A 14,512-nucleotide genomic window follows, 5' to 3' on the forward strand; every position below is an offset into this window, starting at 1 on the left:
CTTACAAGTACTCATGCCCAGTAAAAGTTAGTTCAACATACTTTGAATATAATTATACCAGTTACGAATAACTATCGGCTGCTTGCTTTTACTAATAATAACATCTTTTACTTTACAGGGGATTGAATGCAGAACTGTTTATATCACCAAATCGCATTATCAAATTGATGATATCGGGTTAGCCGAACAAATCCTAAATGTATTGGGTTTCTAACTATCAACAAATCCTAAATGTATTGGGTTTCTAACTATCAAAGCGCTGTTAGCGTTTTTATACACGTACTAACATACATCACCTTCCACATAACTGTACTGTCAGTACTTTGATTTTTATTACTTCTGCTACTACTGTTACTGCCAATTTCAAGCGCTTTTTTTTTTTTTTCTTTTACAACCCATTTTGCTGCTATTGTACTGTTACTGTCATTTTCGCGTTGTTTTTCTGCTCCTGTTGCTGCTACTGTTACTTCTAATTAATTATTTTTGCTATTACTACTACTACTACTTCTATTACAACTAATTTCACGCTTTTTGCTACTGCTGGTACTGCTAGCTTCTCACCAATTAATAATTTGGTAATGTTTTTTTAAGCTGCAAGCCTCCAGATCGTTCGACAACAAAAAAAAATAAATATTTTTTTTAGATATCTTGAAATAAATGCTATATTTCTAAAGAAGGCTTTAAAACGTAATTACTGACAAACTTTATGTTACGTAAACACATGAGAATTTGCTGTTTTTACTACTTTTTTACGATGAAAATCGAAAAGCGTTTGTTACGCTTTTACTCCAGGTGAACTGTCTCGATTATAAATATCTATATTTCGAAGCCATTATTCACTACCTCAGCTGTAGCGCTATTGGTTACGACGACGGGAAAACGTCTTTATTGCCGCGGCGGTCCGGGGTTCGATTCCTGACGCGGTCATCTTTTTTTCTTGATTTGGAATTTTTAAATTATTTTAGAAACAAAAATTCATATTCTAATGTTCATAATATGACTAAAACTTCAATTTGAAAGAAATTTTTTTTTATAGCCAAATCTGCAGACATGCTGCTTTAATAATATAAATCCGTGTATATCAAATAATACATTATGTGCACGCCAATGACGTTTCATCCAATTCATAACTAAAACTTTACTCATTTTTATCGTATATTATCATTGTTTATTATTGTATTACCGTTCCGTAATGCTTCTATATTGTTATCCACTATGGCTTTTTTTCCATCGCACGAATCGATCGCAGTACTACAGCTATATATCTGTAATCGATACTTTATGACCTTGAGTTAATTATTTCGCTCTCGTCTTCAAAAAAATCAGTTGCTTTATTTTTTATTTACTTTAAACTTATGAAAAGGCCGGTGTCCTAGTTCAGGTTTATCTAATGTTCGACACATTTAAATACTAGTGGGAAAGTTATACATGTATATACAATTACTATATGCATCAAGGACGTTTAATTAATTTATTCGTGATAGCGGATTAGTTCAAGTTCTACAATGCCTCTGTGTTATATATTTACGAATCTTAAAGATTCTGAGATATCAGAAGATCTGGAGGAAAGACTAGAAGAATGTATTGCTAAAATATTGAATAAACCTAAAGAGGTAAGTCTTATAGTATAAAATATTCAACTAAACTGTAGTATAGTTCGGACACACTGATGAGTCGCAAATAGCTAATTTTTATGGAAGGGAATCTCCGCCAGGACATGCATGCTGCTAAATGACATTGCTATGTTATTTACTTACATATGCGTTCTGCAACATTGCAACTGCATTTTAGGGAATTTCCGCCAGGACATGCATGCTGCTAAATGACAAATGCATGTTGCCTTGTGTTATTCGTTTTATACTAAATGCAACATCCATGTGTCTTTGTGTTACCTTCCATCCGTTAATGGCACATACCTTGCATCTTTCGTCACTGCATGTATGTAAAACGCATATTCTTGCGTGTAAATGGCAAATGCATCCATTCTGTGGCATATTAAAATATTTATGTGGACAAGTTCTAAGTGTTTTGTACGTTTTTCTTTCTGAAATTGATTAAATCGTTCCTCCATTATATAAAACTAACACATGCATGTTAACATTTAGTTGTTGCCCGTTGTTTTTTGTTTTTGATATATAGGTCCCTGTTGTAGACCTTTTCTATGTAGGTCCCTACTAGTATACTATACTTTAAATTCATGGATTCTTAGTATTGCAATGACTGAAATGTATGCAAGGCGAAAACAGTGCTAAGTAAGCACTAAGCAGCACGAAGTTAATCAAATGCGACTTTAACATTTGTAACATGAAATTCGTAGAAAGCTGGGAACCAGAATTTCCGGCAGTTTCCGTAAAATCAGTGAACCATGAACGGTGTTTTAGTAAAATAGTACTCATAATTTCAACTGTCCAGGGACGTAATTTCCACCGAAAACAACACAAGTATACACGGGTAAGTTTAGACTCTCTCACCGTTTAACCCACGGAAACTACCGAACACGTGAATTTGCTGTCGAGAGTGGTCTCCCGTGTATACTAATTTGCGCTAAAATTTTTGCTTTTTGTTGGTTCCCTGTAATGTTGTAATGCACTACCGTGCTTAATTTTTTGTTATACTGCAAGTTTAAATATTTATTAAAGCCATGTGTTTTAGTATATTATTTTTGCCGGGAAACTGTAAACAAGAACAAAGTGGTTGCAAGCATCACTAATGTTAAATCCAAAAAGCAGTAACAATCAAGTTATGAAAATGCCGGAATATTCACAAGTCACAACGTTGTTAATAGCTCTTTACATTCAGTAGCAACAACGTCAAATACGCGTAAGAAAACATAGAATACAGTTAGTTATAGCATGAGTATACATTTCAATATTGCAGTAAGCAAACAAAAAGGTTGAACGCACTTGTCAATTACATGCAAGAATAACCGATATTCATGAAAGGACTGTTTTCTTAGCATTAAGAAGCATTAAAGATGAATTTCTTGTAAGGAAAATATAATAAACTAAAATGCAGTTGCAATGTTGCAGAACGCATATGTAAGTAAATAACATAGCAATGTCATTTAGCAGCATGCATGTCCTGGCGGAGATTCCCTTCCATAAATTTTAAAGGAGGTTTGGTGGCGTATTTCCGTCCGGAGATAGCTAAAAAATTTAACGCAATAATTATCATTTTTGCGATAAAATAAATTGTTCATGATAATTCTGAAACTTATCTTCAATCCGATAATTCTTTTTTTCACATTCAGTGTCCTAATAATTATCATGATAGTGTCTGTAACTTACTACCATTCCTTTAAAATTACCAAGCGGAATATAGGCTTTGTATTGCTATTTAGTACTATTTACATGAAATGTACATTAACATGTACATTGAAGGCAAACTCTATAGCATAATTATGTCTGTTCGGTCATTTGTTTGTCCGTCAGGCTGTCATAAAAAGATAGGAATGTGCAAAACTTGATTTAAAACAAGAGATTTCTTTTCGTGAAATCTGGTATATAGATGTTGGGTAATTTAGAGAAGGTGTAGGTCTTTAAGATTTTTGTATTCAGACTAAAATGCTTGCAAAATAGACATAGAGTCACGCAAACTAATAGTGTACAAATGTATTCCGATCGTAAAAATAACTTGATCAGTATACAATATCTAATTAGATTAAGAAATGATATAAAATTATCCCAAACAGTGATTTGCGTAGTTTGTAGTTTAGATCCAAAGGAATTATATCAAGAGGACACAGCCCGAGTGATTCAATAATGCTGTAAATCACTGAGATATATTACTTCAAGTCTAATGCGTTATCAAGGACTTTTATGTACATCGTCTGTTTCTTTTACATCGCACTGCTATATGATGTTAGCCAGTATGATGCATTAATTGTGACGAACAGTGAATTGTTGCATAATAACACATAGTTTTCAGTCTTCTTTGCGGAACAACATATATGTAATATTCATTTTATGTTAGCGTCAGACTTCTGATGAAACACCGAGATGTCTTTAAAAGTCATTTCGATAAACGTCTTTGTACTTAAAACGACATCATCGTCAAAGTGATATACACTAGGTTTAAACCAAAATTATGTAACGGTTTTCATTTCATTCCAGCGACGTCAAACATGTGATGAATATGTGTTGTATTTTCAGTATCACCATAGAATTAACAGATTTACCAGCACACATGGCATTAAATGGAGCTGCTCTCAAATAATGCTCGCCAGTTTATGATGTATGCTGTTTACTGGATGCATTGTGATACAGAACCTCTATTAGAGACTTTAGACATTTAATTTTGACTTTTGTTATATCGCCAAAATAAATCTTCCAAAACGATGTCATTAGGAAGACAGTTGCAGCCAGCTTCCTCTGCCTTACACTTTCAAATTGCAGAAAGATTTGAATTATGCAATTGTGGTGTTAAGTACGGTTTCTCAGAGATGTAATTAGTTCAGACATTCATCATTTTCAATTCTTGTTATTTAAGTTTGAGACGGTCACATGATACGTCGTAGAAACATGTTTTGATATATTTGAACACCACGAACAGTTTGCATGCCCGAAATAAATTTCACGAGGATATGCCCGACTGAATTATTCTAACCGGCAAATATTCGAGCGTTTAAATATATTAAAACATGGATTTACTGTATTTTTTAGAATCAAATATCTCTTTTATTTGATCATGTGGTTGAAATAAGGAAGCACTATTTTATTGCGTATGCATGGCGCTAGCTATAGTAGGCTAATGTGACGTCAACGTATTCAGTGTATTAATACTGTTAAAAAAACACTGGAGGTTAACAAGTCCCGTGGAATAATTAAGAAATATGTTAGACATCAAAGGAGTTCTTTGGCAAACCTAATAATCCATTACCAACTTTTAGTAACATCGATCTATCGGAAAATCGATAAATTTGCCTATATAAACAAAGAAGGAAAAAATTACTTAAACTTCAATAGAAAAAGTTCTATTTGGAAATCAAAAATTCGATACCCCACAAATTAAAGTTTAATTTATTCCGGATATTATGAATATTTTTTTTTTTAAATATTTTAATATTTGGTTGGTCCTTTTTGACTTTAAATAGACCCACCTCAGTTCATATAGACTCTGTAGGAAACGGGTAAAAAAACTGACTTTTTCAAATATAACAGATAAAATGAGATATTTTCCGCAAATAATCAAAAAATCGATACCCCTAAAAATGTAGAAAAATTATTCAGTTTTCGTTATGTGTAATTTGTTTTAAATTTAATAATGGTTTGTTTGGTCCTTTTTGCATTTTAGTGTGTACAGTGAACATTTCTTCAAAATTCCGGCTTTTTCCGCCGTTATCCGTAAGTATTCGGAAGCTGTTACGGAAAATATTGTCGTCTGCTAGCCTGACTTTGTCGGTACAAATTGTTATAGCTCAAAGCCTATGAATTGTAGGCAACTTCACATTGACAAAAAAAGAACTGAGATTGTAATTCGACAAATTAAAACAAATTTATTGTTGAACTCAGAAACGCCGAAACCTAGATCCAAGTTTCCAAGTTAGTTTATTCAACAAATTCTCAGTTTGTATGTCGTTTAAAATAACGCTATGGAGGATTTAGTGTTCAGTTCGCATTAAATATACAAATGCTTTTAATTTTCATCGCAAAAAAATACTTAAAAGAACTAATTTTCGTGTGTTTCCGTAAAATATAGTCTGTCAGTAATTGAGTTTCAAAGCATCCTTGAGGAATATTGCGATGATTAATTTCCAGATACCTATATTATTTTTTGCCGAACGATCTGGAGACTTTTTTATTGCCGCGGCGGTCCGGGTCCGATACCCGACGCGGTCATCTTTTTTTCTTCATATGGGATTTTGTAATAATTTTGAAGCAAAAAAAAATCATTTTCTACTATTCATAATATGACCAAACTTTAATTTGAAAGATAGCCTTGATGAACTGATAATTCTGCTTCTTTCCGAACCTCCTTTGTATATATTTATAATTTACTAGCTTTGTATCGGGAAATATGCACGAGTTCTCAGCGGAAGGAGCGCAATATGCTTCCGCTGAAGAACGAGTGCATATTTCCTGATGCAAAGATAATAACCTTTTTATTACATACACATCTACACGTATAAATATAATGCAAATATCATACATTTGTTCAATAGCCTGAATAGAATTGACAATACTGGACTTAATAGAAAAAAAATAGTGCAAGAACAAACACTGAATTACGTCACGCACCCGATATGAAATTCAGGCGTCAGTGTATGGAAAAATATTGACGTTTCCGGTACCAGTGTAACTTAACAGGGAATAGAAACGAGTATGTAATAATATTCTGTATTCTTAAATTAATGCATATTTTTTGGTACATTCTCTAATCATTCGTTTAAAAAATTGCGTTATCTATAATTATTTGTTTTAGTCCCAAGATTGCACACAATCACATAAAGCATAAAATAATTTAATTGTAACAAATACTTTAAAATTACCCTTTGACTTTTATTGTGCATTACAATATTGCCTAGGGTTAAACAATATCCGGTCAGTGTTTTTTCAAACCGGGTCATAAAAAATAAGTGTTACCCCACTTACTACAAGTGATAGGTATTTTTATGGTTTTATGGTTTTTGCTTTGTAATATTATATATATTTCACTTTCTTCTGTCCTTATATAGTCTTTTCCCTTTCAGGAATTTTTTTTATGATTTTTTACCTTATTTCATGAATCGTATGAATGTAGGAAAAATCAGTACAAATTTAGAATTCACATCATGAATAGAGTTGTTCCGTAAATATTTACTGAGTAAAGATCCTGGCCCAAATTTCACGAAAAAACTTCAGTTATTACTTAGTTAAGTCTGCTTTTCTAAAATTGAGATTTTGCTGAAGTTATTGTTATTTAATGTTTTCCTGTAACAATATATTTATAGTTAAAGTATACTATGGTATTAGTATTTGTCAGCAGCACTTATTCAAGTTATGCAAATATGATATTTCTATTTAAGGTATTGGACCCGTAATAGAGTATCTCCTTTTTGAAGAGTATTCAATTCCTACCATAAAACTTCTTTGACTGCAATTTTCAGGGGGGCGTAGGTTCAAACCCCACTGGGACCAAATTTTTTTCTCCATGTTTTCCTTTTTTTCTAGTAAGTTTTTACTTCTTTCAAGACTAATTATGGGTGAATTGTACAAAAGTGGAAAATTTTCATTTTATAAGCAATTTTTTGCTGTTCAATGTGAATTTACCTCTGAATCAGGAGGGGTAGAGTTAGACATTTTTAAAAATACTGAGTTACGTGCGGTAAAAGTTCTCTATTTTGCCCTTATTCTTTAGATTACATATTGTGGAAGAAATGCAAGGAGGTTTTACTATTGCCCCAAGGTTATTTTTGAATGAATTGAGCAAAATTCAAAACAGACCCGCCGGATTCGACTTTAATTTTTCAATGTTGGAGTTAGAATTCTGTCTCATTAAATCTGTTTACTTGAGGCACCCTAGACAAAAATGATTTTTAAAGTTTTATTTTGTGTTTTATAATTGTTTAACAATAGTTTGATGTTTCTTTTATCAAAATTAGTGTTGTAATGAACTCTCTGCAAACGTTTTAGATAGTGGCCATCACATTGAATTTTGTCTCTTCCTGAGCGTGAGGAAATACCATGAACTGTACAAAATTTACAAAAAACGGCACGGTAAAAGTTGTTTAAAATCTGCAACACAGTGTGAAACATGGTCAACTTTAAGAATATACCAAGCAAATGCCATTTTTAAAACATTACTATTAGGGGTCCAATACCTTAAGCACGATATAAGAAACTTAATCCTTACCATGCTAAATTATAATAATGAACTTGTCTATCTTTCAATTTGGAGAGTACTATTAATTATGAAACGGGGTGCATATACCAAAAAGTTACTGGCTGAATGACAGACAGTGAATATCATGATCAGTCTGCACGGATGTGCAGGCTGATCATAATCTACACTGATCGCAAAGGAAGAACCAATCGTGTCCAGCATGGTAATGGTTAAGTATTTTCTTTTAAAAGTATAAGTCTTATTTCTATACTTCTTTTTCTTTAAAGCGACTGGCCTCCAGATCGTTCGACAACAAAAATATACTTTTTAGACATCTTGAAAAAAAAAAGCTATATTTCTTATGAAGGCTTCAATACTTAATTACTGACATACTTTATGTTACGGAAATACATGAGAATTTGCTGTTTTTACTACCTTTTACGATGAAAATCGAAAAGCGTTAGTGATTAAGAATTTTGAAAATATTTTAGAAACAAAAGCTCATATTCTAATGTTCATAATATGTGAAAGAAAGCGCGTATAGAGGAAGCATATACGCTTTCTAAATATTTTAGATAACATATTCATATTTTTGAATATTTATTTTATTTACAACAGTTTCGTGTGCGTAAATATTTCTTTTCTGTACATAGATATATGTTAGCATGATGTTTCATGTATTAAAAAGAAAGTAAATTTAAGTTTAACGGTTTCTAAATATTTTAGGTAACATATTCATATTCTTAAATATTACTTTTATTTGACAGTTAATAAAGTATTATATAAATTTTCGACTTGTTCCGATTTCACTTTAATATTATTAAAACTTGATTCAAGTATATCGTTTAGCAAACCGCCCGCCTGTAATTGCATCAGTTAATGACCAAAGCTGTTAATTATCGATTCCCCCTTCCCGACCCCACCACCCACCCCGTGTTACTACAACAACAACAACAGTTAGTACGGAAATCAACGAATCCGTCAGGTAGCGCTGATATTGGATTATTGGTTTTATTGATTTCTATGATAGGTAGACCTGTCCCGCTTTATCGGTTCAGAGATGTTACTAAAAGTTGGTAATGCGATTCATATTCTGATCATCATTTGCTCAAATTTCTTTAAACTCAAATTAATTTAACAAAGGTCAAGTCAAGTCAAAAACCTTTTATTTCACTCATTTCATGAATACATGAATAAATGAGGTGAGATTTTTAACAATAATTATATATTATTGGAGGCTCATAAGAAAATAATAGTACAGTTCAATTCTAACAAAATATGATGAGTTTTCACAAAAACGCCTTTCATATCTAAATGTCATATGTCAGTATTACAATATAATAAGTAAATAAATAAATGATGCTCCCATTCGGGCATCGGAGAGTCACAAAATGTACGGAGATGAAAATACAAAATATCATTTATCTAATTAGCTGTGACAATATAATTTTAACAAATTTGCACAGTTCTAAAAACTCATTTTTTATTTCCAGTATTAATAAGTTGTTCCAATAATTTTTTTTTCGTTCACTTGAAAACAGGTTACACTCGAAATGATAATGAAACTCGTCTCCTAACTTACTTTCACAGTTGTTGCATGTTCTTTGGTTTAATGGTAATCTTGTTCAATTTCCTGTTTCTACAGGTAACCTATGGTTTCTCATGCGAAATTTTATGATAGAATACAATAGCGACCTTTGGGTATTGGATAGATATTTTTCTTGACCGTGAATGAATTGTCAATATTTGGTGTTTTCCAAATTGTCTCTGTTTCAGAAAACCACACATTAAAGCGAAAAGATTATTAATCATAAGCTAGGTAAATTATGTGATAGTTTTATTGTTCTGTTTTTCGCGTTAATGAAGTGTTTAACCATTTACCACCCCGCATATTGACAGCTGAATGCAAAACTTTCGAAACTCCTTCATTATCTAATTAAAATGACTTTCGACCGTTTACGCTCAAACTTAGAAGATATTGAGTACAATTCTGTCGAATTAAAAGTAGACTGTGACTGCCACAATAATTTCTATCACTTTGTTTATTATACTGCAATGTTAAAAGTATTAATAAATAAATAAAGTAAAAATAAAGTAAATAAAAATACCCCTTTTAACAATCAATTTTGATATATCTTGTACACTGGAAATGTTTCCTGGAATGCTATTTTTAACATCTGTACAAATGCTACTGTATCTTAATATTGTACACATAATTATTATGATGTTGTTTCACTGCTGAATAGTCTCAAATAATTATTATAGAATGGCTGTATACATGTATATTTGTTTATAATGTATATGAATGAGACTGGAATAAATAAATATTATACTAGCATGATTAAACAAGGTAACCTTTTGATAAAACTTGATTGTTCGTATGAAATATATATAGAGAGGGAAGGGAGTCATCCAATTTAAATTGAGTTTTATCGTTAAGATAGGCTAAATGTATGAAGTGGGTGCGCCCATATGTTTCACCACCGACTGGATCCGCTCTTGGGAAAATAGAAATCAAAATGACGAGTCACAGAGATTGATACACTATATTAATAGGTAAGAATTTAATTTAAGCTTATTTTAACCTCATTAATACGTTTAAATTATCACGTTTTCTTAGATCTGTAGAACGTAAGTCTTAACGCATCAATGTGTAATTTAAGCAACATCACAAACTTAGATGACCTAATTATTTGATAAATATATAGAGCTACTGTAACAATTTTCGGCTAACATGTGTGGATGTCTCATTTTCTTTTCGTAAATTGAACCAAGCTGAGATCTTGCGCAGCTGTTAAACCTTACCATTACGGGTCCACTATCTTAATATAACCTGAAATACAGTTTAAAACCGTTTAACGTATGTTTAAAAAATCGCTTACATCTACGCCCCATTACCCCCTTAAGCATGTTAAGCAAATTGAAGACAAAGTACATTTTACAATTTTACTTTCAGCATTCATCAGAATGTTTCTAAAACGAATTTGTTTAGTATAGAAATAGCAAAAAAAAAAAAAAAAAAAAATAAAAAAAAAAAAAACATTATTTCTGTAGCAGAACATAACATCCATGTACGCTATTTCGGTATACAAACCGTAGAATGTTGTCATTGTTGTCTTTTTTTCACATATTTAGTGCTCATTATGTATTGTGTTTTATGCAAAATCATATCAAATAAAAAGCAATACTTTTGTTAAGCATTTAATTAATAATGCGCAGTATAATTTATATCGACATCTGTTATGAATGAAACTGTGCTTGGAACCAGTTTGTTTAATTGTAGGGATAACGCATGTTTTTTCGTGTTATAACATCTGCAGAATCCCGAGCGATTGGTTGGTGCCCTAGCCCGTTAGGGCGAGGTTACCAACGTATCTCGAGGGATTCTGCAAATGTTATAACACGAAATGAACATGCGCTAACGCTATTCTAGCACGAAACGCGTAAAAACTAATAAATGCATGAATACAATATCACTCAACGTCATTGTTTCCAAGAAATGCGCGGGAATGTCTTTTTTTTTTTGTTTCGTTGACGTCATTTTGTTTTGAACTATCCGTTTTGGGGCCGAATGATGTTTACGCTCTGCTATGGAACGCGCATATATAAAAAGGTGTTATAACAGCACGTGAGCGCGAGAATCTCTCTGTTAACACACGTTTTCTCTCCTGTTAAAACGCCCCCAAAAAGTGACAAAAACAGCACTTTTATGCTAGAATAAAGATACAAATCCACGTTCACAAATACGTATAAATACGATAAACTTTTCAAGACAGATGAGGATGTGAAATTTGTTTAATATCATATCATAATACATACTTTTTTGACTACTAAAGTTTAAAATAAGACAAACAAATTTACATTTTACATAGCAGTAAAATGGCTGATGGAAGGTTGTCCACATCAATCAAAGACGGTTCGGATGCGGATTTTGACTACATATGTACGCCGTGTGAGGAAGACCATATCAGGGAGGAAGCTGTCAAGTATTGTCCGGAATGTGAGGAGTATTTGTGTACAAAATGTACCAATCAGCATGGCCGGAGAAAAGCTACTCTTTCACATAAGCTACTAGACAAAGACGCCACTAAACGAGGGTCTATGGTAACCATAGCTACAAAATGTCGTTACCATCCAAACAGAGACATTGAGATGTACTGTGGAGCCCATGATATGGTCTATTGTCTGAAGTGCATAGCAAAGGAACATAGGTAAAACTTCTGTTTTGTTTACTCTTGTGATGTGGCCGCATATCAAATATTGTTTTGTTTTTATAATGAAAGATTTCATAAATACAATGTAACATTGTAATAAATCCTGGATGAAATATTTATGTATTTAAAATATATGATTGTATATTTACCTTTATGAATATTTTTAAAAAGTATCTTAAATTAAAAATAAGCAATAGCATAATTGATAAGATTTTAGCATGTTTAGTACTTTTAAAATACATATAAGACTGTTACAAATTTAATAGGTTCAGGTACAATCTACAATCATTTTCCTCCTTACTGTATTTGATCAAGGCGGAAAAACCAAACCTCTTAGATTTCGTTGAATGAAAGCTAAAAGCTCTTATATTAAAAAAAAAGATCAATTTGAATTTAGCATTCAAACTGACTGCAGGGCATTTGCCCCCCCCCCCCCACACACACACCCCCCATCCCCGCAGCCACAAGTAGAAATAATACATAAAACATTTGCCCCACCATCCATTTCCATTTGTTGTAAATTTGTTTGTGGAGAAGGGGATGGGGACAAATGTCCGAATTTCGATAAAATTAATGTCATTTTTTCCGGGTTACTTAACCTGGCCTTTCTTTTCTTTGCCAATGTGCAGTTAATATAAGGTGCATGTTCTTTATTTGTTTTTCAGGTCATGCAATGACGTTAGTGAAATAGAAGACGTACACACATCTTTCGTTCATCAAAAGGAGGTACAACGTTTACAGGATCAGACGAGAAACATTCAAGAACGTCTTATTGCCATTGACAGGAAAACACAGAAAAACATCGATAGCCTTGAAGAGCAAAGGGACGATGTACTTGCCAAAATCGAGGAAATTGAGAAGAACCTGATAGAACATATCCGGAAATTAAAATATGAAGCAATTAGCACTCTTAACAAGGACTATACTTCGGAGAAAGAAGAACTGAAACATAGTATCAACATAATGACAAACACGAAAAAGGAAATAGAGAATGCCAGTAGTCAGTTACAGACATTTACCAGTATGGAAGCGGGACAACAGTTTGTTCAGATGAAACTGATACAGCAGACTGTAAAGGATGCAGTAAAATTGGTCGAAGAACGCGAGGCGACAGGTAGTAAAACTTTATGTTTTACAGAAAATACAGATTTGAAGACCTCCATTATGGCAGCGACACCTTTAGGGCATGTGAATACAGTAACAGAAAATGAACGTCAAACTGCCCAAAGAATATGTAAGGTGAAATCAAAGGGGATTAATATCAAAATGCAAAACGACCGTAAAAGGTGTTATATAATTGATGTATGTCAGCTACAGGACGGTACGATCATGCTGGCTGACTGCGATAATAAGAAGATTAAGAGGCTTGATATGAATTACAACATCAAGGATCACTGTGACCCAGGTAGCTATCCTATGGGTATCTGTTGTACTGGTCAGAATGAAGTCGCTGTGAAGATGTACAACAACAAGGTTCAGTTTATTTCAGTCGGCAGTTCATTGTCTAAGCTGAGCGAGATAACTGTAGAAGGCGGAGGCTTTTGGGGAATGGCTTTCTGTGCTGGAGAGCTGTGGATACCTTCCGGAATGAGTGTCAATGTCTACAGTACATCCGGTACTTTACTGAAAACTATTAGCAAAGATATCAAGACAATATGTAAATCGACAATTCGGCATATGGCAGGCAGTGGGGAAACTGTTATCGTAACAGACAACAGTGATGGTGCCGTATGTCTGGGAAGAAATTATACGGTACAAAGAGAACTTCGGGACAAAAGGCTTGTCAACACATTAGGTGTATGTGTATCGAGTGATGGAACCGTATTCCTGTCTGGATTTAGTTCACAAAACATTGTGATGTTTGATAAGACTGGGAAAAACCTCGGAGAGTTGGTACCCAAAGACGCTGGTTTGGAGAATCAAGCTGCGTTGCATTATGACGACAAAAGAAATTGTTTAATCGTAACATGTGCTAATTCTGACAAAGTAATTATTTTTGATATATCCGATTGATTTTACGTATTCATTTGTACTTTTAAGATTTCAAACCAACTAAGAGCTGTGCCTAATGATATCTAAATAAATTATGAATTTTAAACTGAAGTTCATTCTTACAATTTATCTGAAAAAAAGTTTGATGTTAAGGTAATACCATTATATATAGGTATGAATTTGTCAAATTTACAAAATAATACAAATCGCTTTTATTTATCACCTTAAATATTGCCTTTCGAATCCAATCTTATACGGTTTTCAATTTTCTGATCTACTGGACGCGGTAACGTTGTCACTTATAGAGCTTGTGCTGTGTCACACAAAATGTACACAGCGTACTTAAAGTCGATACGAACTTTACTTCATAAATTGTTCGATGTTTCAGATATTTAGCGTCATTGTCAATCTTTATTATTGTTAAAATTAGGCGTTTCTTAGAATATTTTGTTAAAGTGCTATAACATGATAGTGTTCTGGTAGACCGATCGTATAGTTGTACTGTC

At 32.9% G+C, this 14,512-nt stretch overlaps 3 protein-coding genes across 6 annotated transcripts in view; all 3 read left to right on the forward strand.

The window, feature by feature from the left end:
- Window positions 1-14,512, forward strand: part of LOC123534633 (uncharacterized) — a 40,340-nt gene that overhangs the window by 16,423 nt on the left and 9,405 nt on the right. The window lies entirely within an intron of this gene.
- LOC123534640 (uncharacterized) lies at window positions 632-10,136 on the forward strand. The gene is made up of 3 exons (XM_053520544.1): window positions 632-1,613; window positions 2,413-2,441; window positions 4,152-10,136. Exons 1-3 carry the CDS (start codon window positions 1,506-1,508, stop codon window positions 4,213-4,215), a joined length of 201 nt encoding a protein of 66 aa, XP_053376519.1. The 5' UTR covers window positions 632-1,505; the 3' UTR covers window positions 4,216-10,136.
- LOC123534632 (uncharacterized) lies at window positions 4,272-14,117 on the forward strand. 4 transcript variants are annotated; one of them, XM_053519857.1, is made up of 4 exons: window positions 4,272-6,318; window positions 10,241-10,356; window positions 11,676-12,011; window positions 12,680-14,117. In XM_053519857.1, exons 2-4 carry the CDS (start codon window positions 10,250-10,252, stop codon window positions 14,025-14,027), a joined length of 1,791 nt encoding a protein of 596 aa, XP_053375832.1. In that variant the 5' UTR covers window positions 4,272-6,318; window positions 10,241-10,249; the 3' UTR covers window positions 14,028-14,117. The 4 variants fall into 4 exon arrangements, with proteins under 4 accessions (XP_053375832.1, XP_053375833.1, XP_045172892.2 ...); XM_053519858.1 differs by having other exon boundaries at window positions 10,245-10,356; XM_045316957.2 differs by having other exon boundaries at window positions 4,273-6,318; window positions 11,673-12,011.

Source organism: Mercenaria mercenaria, chromosome 12 (assembly GCF_021730395.1).
Source record: "Mercenaria mercenaria strain notata chromosome 12, MADL_Memer_1, whole genome shotgun sequence".
In the NCBI taxonomy this organism is placed as follows: domain Eukaryota; kingdom Metazoa; phylum Mollusca; class Bivalvia; order Venerida; family Veneridae; genus Mercenaria; species Mercenaria mercenaria.

Excerpts from the sequence above, each read along its gene's own strand:
- LOC123534640 (XM_053520544.1), top strand. The coding sequence starts at position 1,506 with ATGCCTCTGTGTTATATATTTACGAATCTTAAAGATTCTGAGATATCA. Across the intron at positions 1,614-2,412 it reads TATTGAATAAACCTAAAGAG|GGACGTAATTTCCACCGAAA; the intron begins GTAAGTCTTATA and ends TCAACTGTCCAG. Across the intron at positions 2,442-4,151 it reads TTCCACCGAAAACAACACAA|TATCACCATAGAATTAACAG; the intron begins GTATACACGGGT and ends TTGTATTTTCAG.
- LOC123534632 (XM_045316957.2), top strand. The coding sequence starts at position 10,250 with ATGTATGAAGTGGGTGCGCCCATATGTTTCACCACCGACTGGATCCGC. Across the intron at positions 10,357-11,672 it reads TTGATACACTATATTAATAG|CAGTAAAATGGCTGATGGAA; the intron begins GTAAGAATTTAA and ends CATTTTACATAG. Across the intron at positions 12,012-12,679 it reads TGCATAGCAAAGGAACATAG|GTCATGCAATGACGTTAGTG; the intron begins GTAAAACTTCTG and ends TTTGTTTTTCAG.